Genomic DNA, 17,197 nt, shown 5'->3' with positions numbered 1-17,197 from the left:
ATGGAGAATGGCACCGGAGTATTCGGGACTGGTAACAAATGCTCACTATTAGGTCGTTTTCTTAGAGTTTTTCTGGAAGATATACTTGTAATTGAAAGATGTGTGGAAATTAACCTAGCAAGAAATGTGATAGTCGTGTTGAAATCAAGCACTGAATTCACATATCATCGATTCTAAGATGGTATTGGAGTACCGAAGAAAACTCATTCGAATAGGCAAGGTGTTTTTAGTCTGGTTTCCCGACATTTCAGGAATTAAAGGGAATGAACCTAATAAGAAACCATCTGAAAATTTCAAACAGCAATCGAAGCACTGAGCTCAAATGTCATAGATTCTAAGATAGTTTCGGAGTGTCGAAGAAAACTCAATGAAATAGGCAAGAATAACAAGGTCTATTCCTGAACACTCAGAAATTAAAGGGAATGAAAAGGCTAACAAAGTCGCGAAAAAAGGAGCAAAAACTTCTTTCATTGGTCCGAAGCCTTTCTGTGGTGTAGCCATAGCCTGTAGAATACCTACAAGAAAGAGATTCAAGAGAAATGAAAAACTGAAAGAAACACTAGCGAAATCTTCCTGGGTTGGACAAAGTTTCTTCGAAACTTTGACACTGCGAGATCCAAGAAGTACATATTTGGATCTTGGCAGGAAGATACTACACCTCCTCACTTTATTCTTCACAGGGCATTTTCGCCTTAGGAAACATCTAATGAGAATGGGTCAAGCAGAAAATGACGAGTGGGAATCAATTTCAATGAAAATTCGGTGAATTAGAGAAAATAATGTATAACACTCGTACAGAAGGTTCATACTTGAACTCTCGTTCATTTTAAATCTCACCGACTCATTTCTTATCAATGCCATCTGCACTTGAATTATAGATAACTATCTCAGATTTGATCATACCTATCAGAATTAACGCACTTAGTTTATTGACTTGAACTAACTATGAGCAATTTTCGTGTTTTCGATGAAAATTGATTACATTGAGATTTACAGATACGTTATTTCCTGATTCTTCTGATATTTTCAACTTTTGTGGTAAACTGCCTATCAGCAATTTTTTCATTTTTCAAACTTTTCAAGCTTCGTTATACATACAAAACTAAGTATCAACTAACTTCGGTTTGGTCATGATTTCATGTAGGGCTTGGAAGAGACCCAATTCAGTTAAATCCTTCAGATCTATTTGCAGAGCATAACCTTTTCTAACTGCATTTGGTACATTCGATTTCTGATCTCCGAAAATTGGTATTCCTAAAAGTGGAACCCCATAATGAAGAGCTTCGATTGTACTTAGTAGGCCTCCATGAGATATAAACAACTTCAATCTGGGATGAGCTAAAATTGAAATGAAATTTATTCAGTGTTTGGAAATAAATCTAAGAAAGAACATTAGAACATACCAAGTATATCATTTTGTGGACACCATTTGCTGATTAGAACATTTCTTGGCTTCCCTTCCAGATTTTCGTCTTCCCATTTCCAAATTACACTATAGGGTAATACAGAGAATACTCTCAGAATTTCTTCTACTTTTTGACGTGGTAACATAGTACTCTTCATATTAGAGCCAAGGCTGAAGTATATTATCCCATTTGATCGATTGTCCATGAAGTCTTGAAATAGCTAAAACAAAGTATGCTTCTATTCAGAAATATTAGAAAACAAGGAAATTCGTATACAAATAAAACAGCTATTCCAATTTATTCGCTCGAAAGCTATAGACAGTGATGTTCTCTTTTTTCCTTTTAAATTCCGAATGAATTGTAAATGAAAAATATTTTTATATGAGATATTCATATTTATATTTTTGAAAAATTGATTAGGGAAAGCTTTTTGACAAATCTACTTCAGAAAAACTGCGTTGAAAAATATAGGGTGACCCATTTAAGAAACACCAACTCTCCTCTATATTTATAAAGAACTAACTAAATAATATGACCTGTTATGAGTAACTACCAAATAAACTACACAAATTAAGGTAGATAAAAGTGTTGGAAGACATAATAATGTATTGTATTGTAAGAAGTTGATGCTGAAGTTAAGGACGAGGAAAACCATGTGTGACGAAAAACAGGAGCAACGTATCAATCTCAAATTTCTCATTGAATTGAAAAAAACTCCGACTGGGTGCTATAAAATGTTGCAAGAGGCCTATGAGTACAATTCTCTATCTCGTGCGAGTGTTTTTGAGTGGTGTGCGCTTCAGTGAGGGCCAAGAAAGAACTGAAAATGAACAACGCCAAGTCACTGTTTCAACTCCGGAAACAGTGATCAAAATCAACTAAATTGTATGTGCAGATCGTTGAATGAGCATCCGGATGATTGCCGAGGCTGTAAACGCCAATAAAGAAACGATTAGACAAATTTTGTACGAGGAATTACACATGACAAAAGTCTGCGCAAAGTTGCTCCTTAAAAACCAGACCCCTGACCAAAAGCTCTTGCGTCAACAGGTCTGCTTAGATTTCCTTGAAAAGTTAAAAAAATATTCCGGACTCATGAAAAACATTATTACTTGCGACAAAACGTGGATTTTTCAATACGATGAAAAAAACAAAGTGGCAATCGATGCATTGGAAGACACTTGAATCTTCCACAATCAAAAAAACAAGTATGTCCAAATTAAAATTCAAGGCAATGTTGATCGTTTTTTTCGACATTAAAGGTATCGTGATGACTGAATGGGTTCCAGAGGGTCAGACTGTCAACCATACTTATTATTTGTCAGTTTTGGCAACACTCCGAGAACGAGTTTGTAAGAAAAGGCCAAGTAGTAGTGAATTTTGCACCAGGCCAACGCACCTGCCCATAATGCGCTATCTGTGAAGCAGTATTTGGCCGGTTAGCGCACTCCACGCGCCGTACTCGACAGATTTGGCACTGTGCGACTTTTTTTCGTTTCCGAAGATAAAATCTGCTTTGAAAGGGACTCGATTTGAGTTAATGGAAGCGGTAAAGCAAAAAACGGCAAAGCTCCTAAAAGCCTCCACCAAAGAAGACTTCCAGCTCTGCTTCGATCAATGGAAAAAACGTAAGGAAAGGTGTGTCGAGGAAAGGGAAGTATATTGAAGAGGAGCATTCGAATGTAGAATAATTATTATAATAAAACCCTTTTTCGTAACCAGTCTCGTTATTCGATAGCCAGACCTCGTAGTGTGTAGCCACTATGGATTGAAACAGACAGCCAAGTTTATGATACCTATAATATTCCTAGTTGATCGATCCACAAATTACCATAAGGCATTCAAATTGTAGCAGACCATATTCAATGTATTTAAGGCTAGAAAATTCAGTATCCGTACACAGAAATCTAATAGTTTTCAAGGAGTAAGGGAGACTAGGGAGGGTTGATACATTTTCTACAAAATTGTTAATAAAAAATTTGTGTTGAACATTTACCAATCCATTTATCCATTAACGTTCAGCAATATTTAATAACTGAAAATGAAAATTTTAATCTTGATTATGAGTTATTGAAATTGTCGGTGCAAAGTGTCTCATACCTCCCTCTACATGGGAGACTTGATACACTAAAAAGGAGGTTTGATACAATAAGAAAAAAGGTACAAGCAATAAAAAGAGATCAATATTTTATTATCATAACACTTCCTTATTCCTACATAATTCGCAAGTAAACATTTTTAATTTACTACTGACACTTGCACAAGCTGATTGCTGAATGGCACTCCATTTTCTGATGAAGATGACGATCCAGCTTGCATCTACTGCAATTCATTATTTTTGACGTTCATCAGAATCTGGATCTTTATCATTCTCGTGCTAAGGAAGCAAATCATCAAACACACTTTTTGTTGTTTTTGCATTATTTAATTTTCTTTTGAGGTGAGATTTACTGTATCAAACCTCTCTAGAAGACAAAAAAAAAAATAGGACTGGAACATATTATGATATTCGATTGAAGATCTGTTCTACTGGCGTCTATGTTCTAAATGAAATGCGCATTAAGAATAAAGTGATGAATTTCGTTAGTTTTTGTTGATGAAGAGATAAAGCCCTAAGTTTGTTAAGCAAATTCTTACATCGAATATGTAAAAAACACGATTTTAGCTTAAAAACTATTGTTCATGACGCGATCGTTGCTAGCTTCAACTGACAGTACTTCCACACTCATTGAAGCACTGCACGCGGAAAATTTGAACTTGTATCAAACCTCCCCTTGTATCAACCCTCCCAAGTCACCCCTACACTTTCTGCATGGAAATGATCAAATTCCATGATTTTCTTCAGAGTCAACCATATATTTACCTTTGGAAGTTTTTTGGGTTTGGTTACATGAAAACCTCCAATTGGTATCAAATTGGGTACGAATGGCCTTGGATGTTCGAAGGAGTAGTGACCATTACTGAAGACTAATGCCACAGTATTAATCATCTCTTCGTACGACATAGAACGTCTGTATATCTTCTCGATCATAGCCTGATTTTTACTGAAAAGAAAATGAATATTGGGAGTATCGTCTTCGTTGAAAACGAAATAATTATAATTATAAATCCGTAAATGAGAGAAAAAGGATCCTGATGCTGAAGAATCAAAGAAATTTCAGGACACAACACTTTCAAATTTAATTTTGATTCTTCAGTTTCGACTGATTCTACTTCAATAACTTCGGTATGGATCATTCAATTTTGATGAGTACATTCAATAATTCTAAAACTGTCTTCGAAATACAGGTTTTATAATGTGATAATTCCAGATTAATTATGGATGTTGAAAAAACACCCTGTATATATCATTTCCAGAAATTCTCTTTCTATTTCAGATTCTACCTAGTTAGTAAAGATTTATTTTCCAACGATGGAGAGCTGTTTTTTAGTTTCTTAATAGTTTTTTCAAATTCGAATTTATATTTAATTGGACATACATATTCTGAATAAAATCCTCCAATTCAGAAAAATACTTAGGTAATATGCATATACATTTACGTGAATGTAGACCAGTAGAGAATAAAGATCTTTGGTTAACATCATAGTAGACAACAGAACCTGAATATTGAATGAATAATTTGTTACAAGTGTATTCTAACATGGCACAATTATTTACTCATGCTGATAATGCACATATGATTTTCATTTATTCCTTTTCTTTCAGAAGGCGGATTGTAAATTAATAAAAAGGGCGGAAATAATTTCAAAAACATGGAAACCGTTTCGAAAAGTCAATGAAAGTTTTCTGTTGATCCTTAGTTTCGCCTTTCATATGTTTCGTATGTTTATTATATATTTGTTTTCAATTTTTTTTATATTTGTTTTCAATTTGTTTCGGGGAGTGGTAGTGCCAGGAGAGAGCAAAAACTGGTAACAACAGAACCAAAGCAGTCATCAGGTAGTGGAGTTGTCAAGAAAGAACAAAAAGCTGATAACAGTGGAAAGAAAGGAAAGAAGGGAGGTTAGAAGAGCTAAGGTAAACTACTCTTTATTCATCTATTTTAAGTTTTAATTGTATATACATGGATCAATTCTTGAGGGATTTTGAGGGGGAAACACATAAAGCAGAATATATAGATTATGTTGGGGATCTCAAACATTATAACATAGAATCAAAATTTAAAATCATTCACAATAATATCAGAAGTATCGACAGGAATTTTGACGAGTTCAAATTAATGTTGAGAACATATACAGATGATTTTCATGTGATTGTTTTAACGGAAACATTTATGATAGATAACGTGGATCTTTATAAAATCGAAGGATACACATACATGTATAATTATGGAACTTTCAACAAAAATGACGGGGTTGTGATATATATCAGGAACGATTTGATGTTTAACGGAAAGATAATAAGTATAGGAGAAATTAAAGCGGTGGAACTAGACCTTGTATTCGAAATGAAAAAACTTAAAATAACAGGAATCTATCGTTCTCCAAAAGGATGTCCAAAAAAGTTCAATAGAGACTTAGCTGAATACATTGGAACAACAACAAGTAATAATAGTACGTGGGATTATCATTTAATTGTAGGAGATATTAACATTGATCTTTTAACGAATAATGAAATAGTTGATGAATACATGAATGTCTTTAGTTTTTTTGGATATAAATCCTATATAAATAATGTAACTAGGCCTTCTAGTGGTAGTTGCCTTGACCATATATTTCTGAGATATCGCCAATCTGTTGTAAATCAGAATAGATCGTTTATTATTCGTACGGACATCACTGATCATTATGCAATTAGTTTATGCCTCAACCTGAAAGAAAAACCTCGCGAAAAAATTATTAAATATAAAACTTATATTGATTATCAGAAATTAAAAAATGATTTAAAGGAAATTGATTGGCACGAATTGATAAAAAATAAAGATGTAGACTCATTCGCAGAATTGTTTATTGATTTATTAAAACATTACACACAGAAACATACAACAAAAATTGAGTTGAGCCATAGGAAATCTGGGAGAAGCAACTGGATCACTCAGGGATTACTAAAAGCCATAAACAGAAAAAACTATTTATACAAGGAAATGATGAAATATCCATACAATACTGAGTTGAAACAACAATATACAAGATACAGAAATATTTTACACAAGTTGATCAGGAATGCTAAAAGAGATTACATGAACACCTTTGTCACGAAATATACTTCAGCAACAAAATCACTTTGGTCTTACGTGGATAACCTCTGCGGTAGATCCAAACCTGAAACAGAAATAAAATCTATCATTAATAATGAAGGACAGGAAGTAACAAACACGGAACAAATTGTAGAGGAATTCGGAAGATATTACAACGAAGTAGGTAAGAAGCTAGCAGATAAAATACCTTATAGTTTAGAAAAGAAAGAGGGTGAAATTTTTTATAATGAAACATTTTTTCTATTCCCAACAAGTTCAAATGAAGTGAAAGAAGTGATACAAAAACAAAAAAACGGAGGATCTCCTGGCGTTGATGGAATTAGATCAGAACTGCTGAAAAATATTCAAGAAGAAATAGTTGAACCCCTTGTATTAATGACGAATATGTGTTTCGAGTCAGCTAAGTTTCCTAGAATTTTCAAAGTGGGGGTTATCAAACCAATTTTTAAATCAGGAGAAAAGGACAAGATGACAAATTATAGACCGATATGTCTTATATCGAATGTAGCCAAAATTGTAGAGAAATTATTGAAGATCAGAATTGTCAAGTTCCTAGAAAAAAATAAAATTATATCTGAACACCAGTACGGTTTCAGAGAAGGTAAATCGACTGAAGATGCGATTAGGAGAATGATAGCGAGGATATACGGTTGGTTAGATGGTAGAAAAACTGGTCTGTGTGTCTTTGTAGACCTTGAAAAAGCCTTCGATACTGTTTCACACAAAAAACTTTTAGATAAACTCTACCGAAACGGCTTCCGGGGTAAATCATATGAATTATTGAAAAGCTATTTAACTGATAGAGTCCAATTTGTAAAAATAAAGGATTATTCTAGTAAGGTGAGGAACATCGAATGTGGAGTACCCCAAGGAACAGTGATGGGACCAATATTGTTCTTAGTTTATATGAATGGTTTATTACAAATGGAGAAGAAAGGTGAGGTTATCAGTTTTGCGGATGACACTGCCATATTGTACGAGGGAAATTCTTGGCAAGAACTGAAATCTGAGTCTGAAAAAGACCTTTTCAAAATAAAACAGTGGTTTGAGATGAATGAATTAACAATGAACGTAAAAAAAACAAAGTACTTACCGTTTACTTCCTATGAGTCAGGTCTTCCGAACTTGGGTCCTCTGAAAGTCAACGATTGCACAATTATACCCGAAACTGACTCCATCAAGTATCTCGGCATTACCATCGATAGACATCTAAAATGGAACTTACATATAGACAATTTGGTAAGAAAACTTAGATGCCTTCTATCAAAGTTTAGATACCTTAAAAAGTATTTGGAAATAGAAAGGCTAATGCAGATATATAATGCTCTATGCCAATCGCTGATAAAGTATGGAATTATTGCCTGGGGTGGAGCGTACGAATGTCATATAAAAAGAGTAGAAGTGGTCCAGAAATGGTTGCTCCGTGTAATCTACGGAAAGCCCCATTTGTTTCCTTCAGACGAATTATACTTCTTATCGCGGGCAATGAATCCTCAACAGTTATTTGTATCCCAGATATTAACGGCCATCTGTTCTAGAAGAATACAACTCACATTAAGACAAACCGATTGCAGTTATGAAACAAGAAGTAAGATAATTCACGTGATTCCTAGAGCAGAAAAGCGAATTGGACAAAGATGCTTCACATACCTGGCTCCACGCATTTATAGTATGATCCCGAAGAACCTGAAAGACATAAGACACAATAAGAAGCAACAAATTATGATAAAGAAATGGATTTTTGAAAAAGGAAGAAAATATATTCAATCCATAATCAATGGTTGAATCATGGATGAAACCTCATATCCAAGGATTCCTGCCTACCTTAGATCGGCCTCTAGATGATGCACCGGTAATCCTCAACTGCATGTCACCAAGGTTACAACACTAAAGAGTCATCACTGAGTTCTCGACACTTCAAGTTATCCTCATTTTGATCAATTCCATTATTTATTCAGTTTTTATTCAGAATTAGATTTATTTCAAATGTGGCTATTGTAATATTGTTCATATGTTAATTGTATATCGCGTACAGGCTTCAGCCTCTGCGATTTATGTTTATGTCACAATAAACTATTATTATTATTATTATTATTATTATTATTTATTTATTGCATTGAATGATTTTTTTTCCTGTAGCTTATGTTAAAATGTTGTCAAAACAACTCTTTCGGGTAGATAAAGTATAACTTAAGCCACAAGGGTAGCTAAAGTACCACTTTAACAGAAACGGTAGATAAAACGTTTTCACTCTTTTATTCCTTGTCATAGATCATCGTAGAGTTTTGGGACAACAATAAACTTTCTCATTCCGACGCTGCATCTACTACATCTGTTGATAGGGTTTCTTCTTCTTGTGCTAAATCTTTTCTGTACATTCAGTATTCGCTTCATGCGCAAAACACAAAAATACTGAACACTTCGCAAAAACCAGAATTGAAAATTAGTTTTGAATTTCTTGACATGGTAATTTATATCTCTAGTAACGGAGCAAGGAAGTTGCGATTTTTGTGCCAAAATTACAATTTTTACAATGCTGTATTGCACACGACGATAAAATCGCATTATCCTCTCAAGCGTAATTAATTAATTGATTAATTCTAAAAGACACTCTCAAAGATAGAGTATAAATTCATCGTTTTGTACAATAAATAACTATTATTTAGAATATGAGCATTTAAATATGACTTTCGAATTCCTTAAAACTATTTTAGAACTTCGGAAAAACTTTGTTTCCTTAGACGAACAAGCTTTAATACTCAGTTCACTCAGTTTTCACTTTTTTGAAGCTTAATTTCATTTTTGTTTATTCAAAAAAATGTTGTTTTATGTGACAATAAATTAAAAACACCTGAAAAATGATTCAATAAGGTCCCAGATGTTTATAGAAGTTTTGGAATCGGAGGTTCTTCTCAATCTGTACAATTAATCTAAAATTATAGCAATAGCAACCTTGTATTTTGAAAAAGTGTTGGATTTATTAAATGTAGATACTCATTCATATCGTCCTATACTGAAAATTTCATTGAAATCGTAAGAGCCATACCAAAATTATTGATTAAAGTAAAATCGATCGAATCGGACAAATCAACCTGTAGCGTCTCATCTCAACTATTATTTCGAAACTGTCTTGACTCTTACAAACTTCTCCTAAAATCTGAAGGTCTACTCCGGAATCACCCTGTTTCTTGTATATTATAATTTTGTTAGAATGAAATGTATTATTTTTTAGTTAGAAGGAATAATTGTTTCTAAAATGTTCTTACGCAAGGTTTCTACTTCCGATCCAATCGCTATAAATGGAGAGCGCAGCGTTGATCACTCTCTCATGGAACGCCATGTTTGTTGTATATGGTAGCATTGTAAGAGGTAGATAAGACGCGGGTGAAGGATTCCCTACTATAGTGTTGGCCATAGCTGTTGTTCCATGAGATGCAAGAGCTATCACAGGTGCCTTGAATAACTTCCCAAAGTATAGAATGGCAGGATTCATAAACCAATCAATGATTATCACATCGAACTTAACTCTTGAATTATAGAGTCTTATCATTTGACAATGGCCTAGAGTCATTTCTGTTTGAGCTCTAACTAATTCCAAGGTAGCGCTGACTGTTGAGAAGAAACTATCCTCATTCATATGCAAAAACATTTTTTCTCTCGCTGAAAAAGATATCGAAATTAGATTGTCATTATCATATACCGAAAATGTAGTTTTTTTCTGATTCTGTACTTAAAATAGAGGAAAGCACCAATACAAGAGCTTTTGAACGCTCGATATTGATCGCCAATTGCGCTACTTATACTCAGATACAGTTCTGTGGTCTCGGAAATTAGTGCATGATTGAATGAACACCCAAAAGCTGTCGACTTCCCTTCGGCGATTCCAATTTTTTTGTATTTTTTGCTTGATTTCCTTACGATTCTGGTGAGAGGAAAGTTTTTTTTCACAAAGCATGAAATTACTATTTTATATGTACCTATAACCTACGTACTTGTAAAATCTTAACTGAGTGGTATCTGTTTTCACGGAAATATTTGATGATATTTTTTATATTCTGTTTGAATTTTCTACGTTTTTGACGAAGTCTTAGACAGGTCATGGTAGCTTGTTCATTCATACGCCAATTAGACCCACTTACAATTTAAGTAAAATTTCATTTTCGTTCAATACATCTCATGATATGCACTTTTATCCTCTTAATATGTCTCGTTGAAGCTTGTGATTTCGAACAATCCTGTACGATAAGGGACGTACTTCATCACACTCAAATGATTCACAGGATATTCGTAATCCATACCGGAAATTTCAGCTTTCTAGGATTCAAAGTACCGAAATGACGAATGTTCAATTGAAGCTATGTTTTGCACAAAAAAGAAGTAATCAATCAATTACTCGAAAACCACTAGAGATAGGAACACATAAATAACCAAGAGGCTACGGCAAACCGAAAAAAGTATTAATATACAGGGAAAAATCAGAGTACTTTTTGATATAAAGCTGCAGCGCTGAAAAATTTTTAGATCGATATTTATATCGAATATTTCCCTCCTGTCAAAAATTCTATGTTTATGGACAACAATTATCGAAAATTACAGCGATAATTGCATTGTAGGAAGCGAAACTGCACTGCGATAATTGTCCTGTTCATAGATGCTTAGTTTCTATGCATCTTACACAGTTCGAATCTATGGCAATTCCATTCTAAATCAGTTTGACAGGTAATGTAACAGTTTATTCGGGAAATATTCCTCCGAATTACACTCGTGCATCAAAATTACCGGATAATTTCGCATTCCAGCGTGTTTTCTTTGAAAAACTGCATTCGGTCATTTTCATTTTTGGAGAAAGAGCCCTCCACCTTCGGTGTCGGGCTCTTTCTCCAAAAATGAAAATGAACTCATGCAGTTTTTATGACAACACGCTGTCATGCAAAATTATCGGTAATTTTGATGCACTTTTGCAATTACTTACGATAATGGGCATTAGCTAAGGCTAGATAGAGGGCAGTGAGGCGAGTCAGAATAACTTATATGGGAAGGTCTATCTCTCTTTATAATCAAGATTCACAGTACTTTATTGATTCTGTAAATTTCTTCGATTACCCATAATTTTCAAACCATCCTATATATTCTCATGATATGTATTTGATGCGTTTAGTCTCTGCAACAACTACTTAATAAAGACATAGCAACTGATTTTTTTTTGGTCCGGCCTAGCAAAATTTGGTAAATAAGATTCAACCCCAAAAAAAACAATTTCTTGAATTTTATAAGATATTCGAATGAAAGAGAGAAACATAAACGGAGCAAGAAATTTCTCGAACTTTCGCATGCGATTTTGATACTCAGTAAATCTAGTCAAACCTGAATATTCAAACAACACAGACATCAAAATAAAAAAAATTATAATTTCATTCGGTATTCATTAATCTTACTAATCTTATTGAGTTTTGGGCCACAAAAATATGCAGTGGTTTGTAGAGGTCTTTGTTTTAGAAAAATTGAAAATAAACAATACAATGCGTTCTGAAATATATAACATCTTAATGAAAAACCTTAATGCTAGAAAAAAGCCTTTGTACAGAGAAAAAAAGTTTCACAATAATTGCTCGAATGCATTTCTATGCTCATTTAAATAGACAAGATATTGATTTTCCTATCATTTATTGATTATTTCTCAATTTGTTGCAAACGTCCTTTATTTCCTGATTAAGTTCTATCGGTTATTCGTGTGAAGTGAACTCCTGAAGTAGGTGCTTCTTGCAGGCCAGTTTTGAGGTCCAATTCTACCTATCAAACGATTCAGAAATTTTTGGTTCAAGAAATTGGTCACAGTGGCCTCAAAATGAAATGCAGCCTCATAGTGTTGAAAATACATGCCTCCGACAGCAACAGCTGCATCAAGCAAAACAGGTAAATATTCTGAAGAAAATCAAAATAAACTTCACCAGTTAAAAAAGGTCGTAACATTTACGGACCAACCAATCAATTATAATAAACACCACACCAAACATCAAATCAACACCCGTATTGGGGATGGGCGTGTTTTGGTTTGGCGCAGAAGTGTGATTTTTCAAAATTATTAATACTATCTCTGGTGATTTGTGCTTCATCGCTAAATGAACATCTATATAAAATTCTTTGATTTGGCAATATCAACCTAATAACTAGTTGAGCCTAACTTCTGAAGTTTTCCTATTACTACAAGATTTATTGAGTATTAAAATCGCAGACGAAAGTTCGAGAAATACCTTTCTCCCTTCAGTTTTTTTCCCTTTATTTGAACATCCCATTCAAATCAATAAATTTTGATATACAGGGTCTTTTTTTGGATTGAATCTCATTTATCAATTCTGTCTAGGCCGGAACTGAAAAATTAATTCAGTTGTTAGTAATTGTTGCATAGAATAACCGCACTAAATATCATGAAAATATAAAGGGTGATTCGAAATTTATGTGTTATTGAAGAAATTGACAAAATCAATAAATCACTCTGTAGGATCTTAATTATTGAAAGAGATAGACCCTCCGAATATAGGTTAGGTAGGTTAGGTTAGGTCTCGCCTTAGTGTCCTCTATCCACCTTCAGCTTTCGCTCATTTACCAATGAATCACCCTGCATTCAGGGATAGTTTTATTTCAAAAATTCATTCATTTAAAATGTAAAATCTACCGTGTAGCGAAACGATTTTTTATTTAAATACTCATTAAAAAGTATAAATAGAATAATTTCGATTGAAATGAATTTTCATTAGGTAGAGACTGAGTCAATTCAATATCATCTGTAGGAATTAACAGCAGGAATAACAGCAATGAATATAAAACTTGTAACAACTAGTATTTCAGTCAGAAACGATTTAATATATAATATCTTGTTAAACAACACAGGCCTCAACTAAAAAAATGAATTTTTTTTCTGCTTTCTCTTGAAAATACAATAATTTGGAGTGAGATTGGGAAATCTTGAGATATCTTTATATCACTTTTCTACATTTCTATTATGAGTGAACATTCAACAACATTCAAAGTTATTTCTTATACACACCATCTTGTTCTTCTTGAATGAAATATAATGTCATTACTTAATTTCGATTAAAATGAATTTCCATCAAGTAAAGAATGAATCAATCCAATATCATCTGTAGGAATTAACAAACAGAATAATATAATGAATATAAAACTTGTAACAAATTGAATGGACCATATTATTGAAATTTAATATTAGTTTATTGAAGTTGCATATCATATATCTTTGTTTTGTGGTTCTTGCCATTTCGTTTTGTTTCTTAGGGAATTCACATCTATTTTCTTTCAGCTAATGTAATTTGTTACCTTATTACTGGGAACTTTTCTGTTGGGTTAATACAGTTATTATTATTATTTAAATTTGTTCAAACAAATTCGAATCTAATACAAATACCCTGTTAAACAACGGTGGACTCAACTAAAACAAAGTATCTTTTTTCCTGTATTCTATTCAAAATAGCCTAATTTGAGATATCTTTATATCATTGCTGCATTTCTATTATGAGTAAAACAACAACATTAAAAGTTATTTCTCATACACACCATCTTGATCTTCTTGAATGCCGGTAAGATGAATATCCGTGTAATTTTCAAAGCATTGTTCTTGCAGAGGAAATGGACTTGCCATAGTAACGTTATGTCCTCTACTGGCTAATTCTAACAGTAGCTTTTCTCCCAATATATGGTGGCTTCTTCCGGCATGGAACCATATCCCCAATATATTAGCGCCAGAAACCACGCTGAGGGCCGTGAGTCCAAAAAATAAAATCTTCATCGTCGGAAAATTATGACGTATAAAACGAATTCACTGAACTTGAGCGTTGACCCTATATTCAAGAACGATTAAAGCAATTTTCAAATTAACGACATTTTGAACAACGCATTGTTGCAGTTTATCTATATGTGTAAACACAATCGGATTGAAATGAATTTATCTCTGATGCATATGATTATTTTTTCATTCTTGGGTTTTTATCAATGAACATATTTTTAATTCGGGGCAACAGGACCGGACCTTGAAAATTCTGACCTTCTACGAGATGGGTGATCAAGTTTATTTTAACTGCAATGAACAACTGAACCCAATAATTAAATAGAAGACTACTGACATGGCGTTAAGATCTTTAGAGCACTCGTTCAATCATGCGTCTATTGCTACCTTGAAGACAACAAACTAATTGCAACCTAATCATATATGTTGTTAAAAATATTTGGTAATTATTGCATGTATTCGGCACTTTCTTGATGAAAAATATAAAACAAATTACTTTCCACAAATGATTAAATCTTTATAACTATTGCAATCTGAAAAAGCATCAGATTTGGCGAAACAATTCTTTTGAAGATCAAAATATTTATAGAAATTATTACTCTGTTTAATTTCATTTATTGGGTAATTCATTTCGATATTCTGCTTGAATTTTCTATAGTTCTGTTAGTAATCTACAGGGAATTATGTTATGCACCAAGCTTGAATGTGTTGTTATAGTTCTACACGCAGACATGTAGCTTTGTCGGTTCTATCACTGAAATATTAGATCTTCTTCTATCATTTCATTCATATATTCATTATAATTCTGACAATGTAATTTCTTACGATACTTGAATTAGTTATTTCATTGTTTATTGTTATTTTATACAAAGTGAATCGGTCGATAAGTCTTGTAAATTTTGGGCTTGGAAAATGATTCAAATTTTGACTGAATCGACAGCTCTCAGCCCATAAGCTTCCAATTATTTTGATTATGATTATCATATAACGGTCCGAAAGCGGTGGAACATGATACCACCCTTTTTTTTTAATGATAATGTCCAATCTCAATATTATACTCATAATCTTCATGAAATTATGTTCTCGAAATACCCCACTTGTCATCTTTTGTCTGTGGTACCTAGTTTTCTACGTAGGCCACTTTTTTCGGAAAATTTCATAGTCATAATGCTTCAAACTAAAGGCCATTTCTTATAAACCATTCGCGATAATTTTACGATTTATTTTTATTGAATTTTCGAAAAGTTTTCAAGTCTTATGCAAATTTACGGATCACTCTACAGGTGGTTTGAAAGACATTGTAATAAAAAAATCATCTTAAAAAATGTCAATAAGTTAATTTTTTCAAATGGAATGTTCTGAGTTTTTTGACTGTCGAATAGACTAGTATGTAGTCCTAATTTTTGTCTAGATATATTGTGCCTGAAATGAATAATTTTCAAAATGCTTCGCATTTCATGTTTTTTATTGGAGCTGGTCGTATACTTTTCAAGCATTCAATTTCAAAGAGATGAGTTTACTCAACTCTACTTAATACCCACAGGTAATTTCAATTAAAGATAAATAATGAAACGGAATAATTGTTACGGAAATACTAATAAATTTTTCTTATATTTCTGATGGTTCAGTGACGCGATCGAAATGAAATTTTGCATCAAGCTTAAAATTGCTATTAAAAATCTACATGTAAAATCTCACTTCGGTCGATCTGTTGTCATATCAATATTAGGAATTAAACACTAATGGCATGAATTCATCTTTCAAATGAAGCTATCATTGTGACCATCACCAATATTTGTATATGTTTTAATTCATTCTAAATTTGCACCGCAAAAAAAGCAACGTTCAATCTTTAGCTCATAATTCTCTGAATTGTGGATCTTTTAACGTTGTTCATTTTGCCGCCGAATATACATTATTATTTTTTTCACAAGATAAGTCATACAACTATTATTGCTAATACACAAAGGAACGAATCTTCTTGAAAATCGAACACCGTCGAAAGTCATAAGTATCGTATTTTGATAAAATTTTTCATTTATCTGTAATGGAAAAAAGTTTGTCTTTTTATTTTCATATTCTATTTACATATCTGAGACCTTTCCAGATATATCTACTATCATCCATCTAATTGATGTATGATCACTGAAATTTCGAATCTTATATAATATAGGTTAATCCTGGATTTTTATTTGATTCCTAATCCTCAACTCCTAATTATTGGTTTGGCTTATAATCTCAAGATTATGTGGATAATAATATTGTCAGATATAGAATAAGTGGTAGAATCGTGGCTATAATGGACTCCAAATTGGTATTTTCAGTCATGATTGAGGACAACCGCATCGTTTTTTTCATTTAAACTTGAAACAATTGATGTCCGAAACGTCGACAGAATTCAAATCATCTCTACCAGTCCAATATAGTCAAGATTCTACCACTTATTAACAAAAATAGACATGAACAATTGTTGCGATGCATTTGAGGGCTATTGATCAATTATCAGTAAAATGATCATCATGAATTTGAGATGCATTCCAACTTTCTCGTTTTAATTTGGGAACCCCTTTCGCATCTTAGCTTAATCTATTTCAAGTAAAAAAAAAAGTCGAATTAGTTGAGACTTTTGTGGCTATAGTTTATTGTTACTTGTTCTCTCGGTTATATTTGTATGAACGACGAGGGTCAAAATACCCGAAAGAACAATTGACAAGGAAAAATGTCCATTCAAGTTCTTCACTATTCAGTATAAAAGAGTAAGCAGACTGAGGAGCCTATAAAACGATAGGAACTCC

At 33.0% G+C, this 17,197-nt stretch overlaps 1 protein-coding gene across 1 annotated transcript in view; it reads right to left on the bottom strand.

Moving 5' to 3' along the window:
* LOC123681569 overlaps nt 1-14,580 on the bottom strand; it is a 35,231-nt gene extending 20,651 nt beyond the window's left edge. Inside the window, exons 1-5 of the mRNA XM_045619803.1 lie at nt 14,174-14,580; nt 9,871-10,264; nt 4,270-4,450; nt 1,404-1,626; nt 1,119-1,338 (exon numbers count right to left, since the gene is read on the bottom strand). Of these exons, the coding sequence (XP_045475759.1) occupies nt 1,119-1,338; nt 1,404-1,626; nt 4,270-4,450; nt 9,871-10,264; nt 14,174-14,405 (1,250 nt within the window). The 5' untranslated portion in view covers nt 14,406-14,580. The remainder of the gene's footprint in view (nt 1-1,118; nt 1,339-1,403; nt 1,627-4,269; nt 4,451-9,870; nt 10,265-14,173) is intronic.
* Nucleotides 14,581-17,197: the final 2,617 nt, after the last annotated feature.

Source organism: Harmonia axyridis, chromosome 1 (genome assembly GCF_914767665.1).
Source record: "Harmonia axyridis chromosome 1, icHarAxyr1.1, whole genome shotgun sequence".
Lineage (NCBI taxonomy): Eukaryota > Metazoa > Arthropoda > Insecta > Coleoptera > Coccinellidae > Harmonia > Harmonia axyridis.
The sequence above is the reverse complement of the archived record's forward strand: the minus strand, read 5'-3'. Positions and strand labels throughout refer to the sequence as shown.